Source organism: Sphaerodactylus townsendi, linkage group LG17 (assembly GCF_021028975.2).
Source record: "Sphaerodactylus townsendi isolate TG3544 linkage group LG17, MPM_Stown_v2.3, whole genome shotgun sequence".
Classification (NCBI taxonomy): domain Eukaryota; kingdom Metazoa; phylum Chordata; class Lepidosauria; order Squamata; family Sphaerodactylidae; genus Sphaerodactylus; species Sphaerodactylus townsendi.
Window position 1 is genome coordinate 2,176,138 of NC_059441.1, and position 8,125 is coordinate 2,184,262.

General features: G+C 41.9%; 1 protein-coding gene across 1 annotated transcript; it reads right to left on the minus strand.

The window, feature by feature from the left end:
* Positions 1-1,241: 1,241 nt before the first annotated feature.
* Positions 1,242-7,531, minus strand: LOC125424657 (butyrophilin subfamily 3 member A2-like). Its single transcript, XM_048482071.1, has 4 exons — positions 7,490-7,531; positions 4,851-4,991; positions 2,682-3,029; positions 1,242-1,420 (listed from the first exon to the last, which is right to left on the minus strand). Exons 2-4 carry the CDS (start codon positions 4,915-4,917, stop codon positions 1,242-1,244), a joined length of 594 nt encoding a protein of 197 aa, XP_048338028.1. The 5' UTR covers positions 4,918-4,991; positions 7,490-7,531.
* Between the last annotated feature and the right edge of the window lie 594 nt (positions 7,532-8,125).

Here is an 8,125-nt window from a genome sequence, read left to right on the forward strand (position 1 = left end):
GGGGGGGCAGAGGCGGCTCCATGCGAGCCGCCTGTCGCCTGCCGCCTTCTCCTGAGGCCACTGCGCGACGCTTTATGCGGCGAACAGCCTCCCCCCCCACGCTGGCAGAATTCTTTGCCGCGTGGGGGCGCATGGGGGGCTAAAGGAAGTGGAAACCGCCTTTGTCAGATGAGGGAGTCTCAAAGAAGTGAACTTTCACCCACAAAAGTTTTTTTTCCCTGGAACTTTTTGTTGTTTTCTAAGGTGTTTCTGGGCTCAAATTTTGTCTCTGCTACTACAAACTTTGCATTTTGGAAATCCACATGAAAAAATACCTAGGGAGTGATATTTCAAATAGCTGTATGGAGGAATCAAACCAAGTGCCTGATCATCTGTTAATTGTTATTCATCACACTGCTGCCTCCTCCAAAGAGGCAATTGAGGGAGGGGTGGGGTGAGAAAAACTTCTGAGGAAACCCATCACTGGGAATGACTAACACCACACTTTTGTGGCATATGTCCATGCAACGTAAACATGGCATCTCCCTCGGGCTGAAATTCCCCCCAGTGGATGCTGCCGAAAAACCCTCTACCTTACATGCTGGCACAGGTTCCCTGTAGCAGAGGGGCACTGGCATGCTATGGCAACCTTCCTGGTGCCTTGGGTGCCATGAAGTTGCACATCACTCTGCTGCCAGCATAATAGCCCCTCCACCGGCATTCTTGCCCCTTATGCTGGGGGAGTAAGCATCTGCATTGGCACAACCAGTTTGTGCATACCTGTTTGCACACATGCAATCTCACCAAATTCTCTCCTCCTTGCTCCTCCCTCCCCGCCATCCCTACAAAGCTTTGGTGTACATGCAGGTTCTGCAAACCCACTCCCACTCCCCCCACTCCCCGCACAGCTTTATTTGGTGTCAAAAGGGTATCTTTCTTTTCTTTTCACCAGTAGAAAGTCGGGTTGGAAATACCCCCCCCCCCATAGTTTGGAATGAGGTTGAACCTACTAATGCCTGTTACCAGATGGATTCATTTTGTGGTTGGTTCTTGGTGAGGGAAGATACACTGAGCAGGGGACTATAGAACAACCCATGTGTGATATCACAGCTTCTCTACCAAGCACTCTGCTTTTGTTTCTACTCACCTGAGAGATCAGGATCCTGGATTCAACTCTCCAGCTGCAAGGCACTGATGATGATTTTGCAAGAGATCTCACTGTCAAACTCCCTGGCCTCTTGGCTATAATATAACTGGAAGTGCTAAAGGTCCCAGCTGGGGTCTCTGTGGTTGTGGTATCGGGATTTCAGTTCGATTTTTTTCCCTTTGCTGTCCAGCCAGACAGTCTGAGATTTTGGATACCAACCCTTAGAGCTGCAAGTGAGGCCAATACCATTGCCCTCATAATGCTCCAAGGAAATGGAGGGCTCTTCTCCTTTTGCTGCACATGAAAAAAGACATGTTCATTTTCTACAGTCTCATGTAGGGAAGAATCTGTCAAGAGAGTCCTTATGGAAGCAGAATGGTACTGGACCCAGGACAGAACCCTGTGGCACCCTACTAGTCACCTCTCTCCAGGATGAGGATGAGCCATTAATTAGCAGTCTTTGAGTTCAGTCAGTCAACCAATTACAAATCCATCTACCAGTAGTGTTGTTAACTCCACATTTCAGTAGCTTACTTGCAAAAATATATATAAGCACCTTGTCAAAAGCTTTAATAAAATCAAAATATGCTACATCCACAGCATTCCTTTCATTTTGACTTTATTTTGGCTTCATTTAACATGGAATGTTAATACATGCTTTACTTCAGCTCCATTTTCAGACTACTGGTTGGTTCTACAACCTTAATCCTATTGCATTATTTATTGAATATCTCATCCTTTCAATTGTATGTGTATTTTACCTTGAATCCAAATGAGGAAGATAGACTAAAAATAACATATAGACTATAAATAAGATTGTTAAGATTGTTATAGCATTATAATACTATAATGATATATTGCTATGGTCTACTAACTCTTCTCTATCAGTTGCTAGAATTCACTCCATTTTATCTTTGTTTCTATTCCTGTCAGTTGGCAGGATAAGAATTTCCCATTTATTTGGCAGCACGGGTACTGTTCTGTTTGTTTAAAATCTTCATAAAACTCCAAAGGATGTAATCCAAATGAGTAATATACCTTCAGATCTCTAATGCTAGCATGTCCTGAGTAGGGATGATCACAAAATCAAATTTCATGGTCAAATTCTGGCTCAGCTCCTAGCTGTTTCTTACAAATCCCTGCTTTTCTCCCTTCTCCTCTTAGGTGAAGAGTACTCCAATAGTAGGAACTTGGAGAATATGAGGATTTGTCTCACTTATGGCTGTTTCCATCACCTAAATGATGCAACCTACATTTAGAAAGAAAGTCTGAGAAAGTTAGAATCTTTCTTATACGAACCATGAAAGGGAGAAAAGCCAAAGCATTCCCCACCCATATCTTAAAATCATGGTGGTAGCAACTAGGTTCATCTTGCTTGGAGCTTGAAGGACTGGTGTGGGAAGGTTAAAGGGTGCCAGGGCAAGGCAGGACCTCTAATAGGATGCCATACCTCCCTTTGATAAAGACAGAAAGAAGAGCCATCTCTGCCCCACAGGCCCTAAACTTCACATTGTCCTCATGATAATTATCTTAGCATAATAAACAATCAGCTCACCTATCATATTCAGTTGAATGACTGCCAGGTCATACCAGTCTCCAAGGCTGATCATGCAAGTGTATTGTCCCTGGTCAGAGAGCTGGCTATTTTTCAAATTCAAGGACATGTTCCCTTTTCTAAGCTCAGAGTGGAAGAGCTCTGTTCGACCTTGGTATCTCTTGTCCTGCGTTTCCACCTTCTTTCTTCCATCATGGGACATGACATCAATTTTTTCTGAGGAACTGTCAAAGGTCCAGTGGACAGTGCCTTCAGGTACATTGGAAGTTGTTAGCTGGCATGGCAGGATTATGTCTTCTCCAAGAAACCCAATGACAGGGTTTGGGGGTGGAATGATTTCAAACAGACCTTCAAGGGAGTGACAAAGCAAAAATCCATCTTAGGTGTGTTCCTTTCCTGTGCAGTGTTGGTTATTGACGAATATCTTTTTCTCAAGTTAGTTCATTACCATTTCAAACTATGTTTTCTAAATGCTGAACATTGAAGGAATAGTTTATGTATAAAGGGATGATATAATGATGCATTATAAAACTTATAGCTGGAAGCTTCTTTGATTTCCTGGCTAACGAGCAATAATACTTCTGCATGCATTTACATTTTTCATCCAAGGGAGGAACAAGCAGGGCTTGTGTTCACTACCTCTGCGAGGAAACCTTGCCACACTACACAGAACTTGGTGACAAATATTTTAATAGGAAATCTGTCCACGTATTTTATTCAAAAAACTGAAAGATTTGAAAGGCGATGTGAAGGTATATCAACAAATATATCACAATCACTATGAACTAGTGACAGCAATAACTTTACAACGATAAAAGCAGAAGCAAGGAAAATGTTGAACATATCCCTAAATTAGAAAGATAGAAATAAATTAAATAAATTTAGCAGGATTAAAAAGTAATTAAAGAAGCAATAGAATAAAAGAGCTATACCTTTCACAGTCACATAAAAATGAATCACTCAAACTCCAGAGAACTAAAAACATTTTTTACAAAACTGCATAGAGAAAACGTCAAGCATATAAAAGTGGGGAAAGAGTTTCGCATGCAAGGTGCCACCACAGTACAGGTTCTTTCCCTTATGGGTACTCACTTGGGACACACTGCATAGGACTTGTGATGCAGATTTTAATGTTTGGCCAGGTTCATATAAGAGAAGGTTTTAAGAGGAGGTGGTGGAAAGTTCTATCAAGTCACCGCTGATGCATGGTGATGCTGTATAGCTTTTCAAGGCAAGAGATATTTGGAGGTGGTTTTCCATTGCCTGACTCTGTATCACACTCCTGCTATTCTTTGGAGGTCTCCCATCCAAATATTTGCCAGGGACAAGGATGAGAGTGTGTGACTGTCCCAAGGTCACCTTGCAAGTTTCCATAGCAGAGTGGGGATTCAAACCTGCGTTTCCCAAATCTTTCGGATACCTTGGACCCATTCAGAGCTTTCAACGTATGCACCAATACTTTGGACTAGTTCAGAAATAGAATGGCACCACCACAATCGCCTCAAAATCTGTTCTCATACAGGTGTTAACATCTCTGCTGCATGCTAACTAAGTGCAATTTCTGAACATCCTTCAGTGGCAACTGAAGTGGCCATGTAGAATACATAATTGAACCTGGATGTGATCACTATAGCCAGATCCCACTTTCCCAAGAAGAAAGGCAATTGGGGATTCAATCAAGTTAGCTGAATGACCTATGTACCACAGATGAGACTTGAATATCTATCCCCTGTGACAGATCTAATCAAAATAATACTCTCAAGCTACAGTCCTGGGGCTGGATCCAGCCAGCTTTTCCACTGATGCAAAAGAGATGAAGGTTGAATCCAACCCGATCTTTCATGAAGAGTACAAAACCATTTAAAACAGGGTGACACATCATCCCCCAGTTAGCATAACTATTAACCCATGAGCACTTCACGCATCACTGGACTGAATATCAGTTCATTATTGCTCATGCACCCCATTACATTTCTAGAACCTGGTTAGAACATCTACTGTCTCTGTACCCTGGACTCTTTCTTGGAAAAGGAGAAAATAAACTTAATGTCAGGCTACTGAAGTTACGAGGAGATCTGAACAATTGAAGTTCCTTATCTCTCTGAATTTACACATATCCAAGTGTAGAATTGCTCAGTTTCATGGACTGCCCATACAAAAGTAGCTTACCTGCATATACCACATGAAACATTTGCAGAACTATCAATATATAAACATGAGTTGATAAGGAGTACATGGATCAGTAAAAAAGAAGAACAGGTTTGTAGCTAGAAGACTCTCCCAGTATGCTGAGAAACAGAACAGGAGCCACTGTGGAGTATACAAAGAACATATGTCATTAAATTGGTGAAATGATTACTGAATTCAATAGGGAGTGTGCTAAAACAAACAACCTCATCCTCAGTATTTTCCACCAGAATCCCAAAAAGTGATCTTCTGACATTCCTAGGGCACACTGCTGCTATTGTTTGTGACAGTTCACACGTTCATATTCAGTTTTCAGTGACTGCAACATCAAGGGATGACTTGCATATATGAACAGGCCATCAATTATTAAACATCACAGATAGAACTTCAATAATACTTCATATCATTTCAAGACAATGAGTCTGCACATATAGGCCATGAGGCCTGGCTCAAGCACACACTTAGGTGCCTTGATTATGTAAATATATAAATTGTCATGAAAGAAAGTTATGTTCTAATTTTCATGTTGTGCTTGAAGTCTCTGTCTATAGTAAAGGCTTATAGAAACAAGCAAGTCTTCACTTAAAATTGTGTTGTAAACAGTTTAATAAGTAAATAAATAGCATGAGATCCAACCAGCTTTTTTATTACTGGAAAAACACCATTAGGGGCCTCAAATAGGTTATGCTAAGGATCATGGGAGCTGCATGGACAAAAGCTATGTGGAACAGGGGCTAGTAAAGAAGAGATCAGATGAGATTGGGCAAAAAGCCTAGGCTAGATCCAGCCCATTAATTCAGGCATGCCACTGAAGATATGTTATCTATGCCACCAAGATCGGTACTCTCTGGACTTGAAATGCAAGCTTTGTCACTTGTCAGTATGAGGCCCTTTCTGCATGGGCCAATAAACCCAGGCTAACCACACATTAAAACCCGTGCTGGAGGGGGAACTTTGCACGGATCCCACTCTGAATGAGAACCCGCTCCATGTCCCCACCCCCCAATCCAGGTTTTTCAAGAAACACCCTATCTGCGATTCTTTAGTTGTAACTCAGATTAAAGCCATGGCCAAGCAAATGGCTGCCCTGGGAAGCGCTTTCCTCAGCATAGCCACACGGGGGTCACAGGCAGCAGCATGGCTGTGTGGGTCCATGCCAGCCTGCCTATGTAGCTCTGCAGCAAGGAAGGTAAGAGTAAAAAACCCACGCCATGCAAAGGCATGACAGCAACCCGCATTGATTCCACGGGCTCCAGTTGCTGCCTGCACAGAGGTGTGCAAACAGGAAATCAGGAGAGTGGGTTACTTTATCCCACCTGCAACCTGCTCTCCTGTGTCATGCAGAAGGGGCCTGAGTAGGTTGTTGCAACTTTACATGAATTTCTAACATGAGAACCATTCAACACATTTTTAAAGAAAAAAAAATCAAATGTACATTAAACACAGATTGTATTAGGTGGTGAACAGGGCTAATGTGAACACTTATTTTGGGAAGAGTAATCCAAAGGAAAATGGACCAGAGTTTCACAGATTATATTTATCAGAAATGTCTGTTAATGAAGTAGTGCTGATGGTTTAGTCCCATATATATTTATATTTAAAGAGGAATCTTTCAACAGTAGAAAATATAAAATACCATCTGTCCACCTCCTAAAACTCCATCTACACTAAAAAATCTCTGATTAGAACAAAATTCATCTCTCTCAACTGCCTTTTCCCAATCCTCCAGAAAATCTCCTGTCCCTCACTTAAACAATTCCCCCTTCCTTTCTGTCACACCTACACTACACACTACAGTTTTGTGTTTATTTGTGCCTTCAAATCACTGATGACCTATGATGACCCCACTGGGTCATTTGGAGGGGCTTGTCACTACCTGCTTCTGCGTGAGCTGAGAGTATTTGGAGAAAAGTGGGACAAGCCCAAGGTCTCCTAACAGGCTTCATATGGAGGACTGGGGGAATCAAATCCAGTTCTTCCGATTAGTGTCTACCACTCTTAATTATTACACCACTCTTGCTCTTCACATATTACAATGGAAACACTTTCTCAGTGTATATATTTAACAATGGGACACTGATCAAATCTAGAAAAAAACATTCCTTTCATGCCAACGCAATGTGGCAGTGACAAAAATATAGCTTCTCTAGCCCAAAAGTTCACAAAACCAATACATATTGTAAGTTAACTGGTAAAATTGCTATATATAACATAGAGACTAGCTCATGGCTGAAATAAACAGAAAACAAACTGAACTAACTGGTATGCTGGGATGAATCTAATTTGATCATACAAAATGGAGATAGCTGCAAACCCACCCACTCCATTTTTATTGTTACAAATCCTCGTTGTAGTGGTCAGTGACTGAACAACCCTGCCCATGCAGGACTGGATGGATCTTTTAGATGGATCTTTGCAGCAAGGAATGCTGCACCAGTGACTTCTAGTATCAAAGGATGTTTGTTCTTAAGGCTTATATACCGAAAGAGAATAATTCAGTTTCCAGAATGGGGAAGGGGAGTCTCCCTCAACCAAACCTCTCACTCAACATTAAAAAGTCTGTTCTAGTTAATGGGAAAATCAATTTCACTTCTGGTTCAGAAAAAAAAACAATTTCTTACCTTCCCAGAATATTCTGTTGCACCCTTTTGCAGCTTTGCTTCGCTCTGGCTTTTGATGGACTTTAACCCTTTTACAGGAAGAGTGTACAAATGATTATATTTGTTCTTTCATTTTCCCTTTACTAAATAGAGACAGAGTTAACAGCACACTTAGTTGTACAGTTTTATATCCCTCATTCTAAACATGCTTGTGCCATGTGCTAGATGGGCCCTTGTTCTGATTCAGTGGAGGTATTCTTGAGTCATGTTTCCAGTCTATCTCCATGAGGACTCCCTATGTGAGACAGTAAAAAATAAAAATGTTATTTTTGTGCAACAAAAGGAGAGGAGCCTTCCATTTCCTTGGAGCCTTCCATTTCCTTGGAAAAGAGGTGCAGGATTGGCCCAGTCCACCCATATAAGGCCACAACCCTGCCTCCTCCACTTGCTCACAGCTGAACAACCCTGCCCATACAGGACTGGACACTGGCACTTTCAGCTCCTTGGCAAGGGTCTGGTCTAGCAGGTGCTGGATCCCTCTGGGCGCACAAAAAGAAAATCATAAAGGTAGTGCATTGCATGGGGGCTGACCATGAGCCCTTTTACTACACATTCAAGGAAGATGCTGAATGCCTCAAAGCCCGCACAGGCTACTGA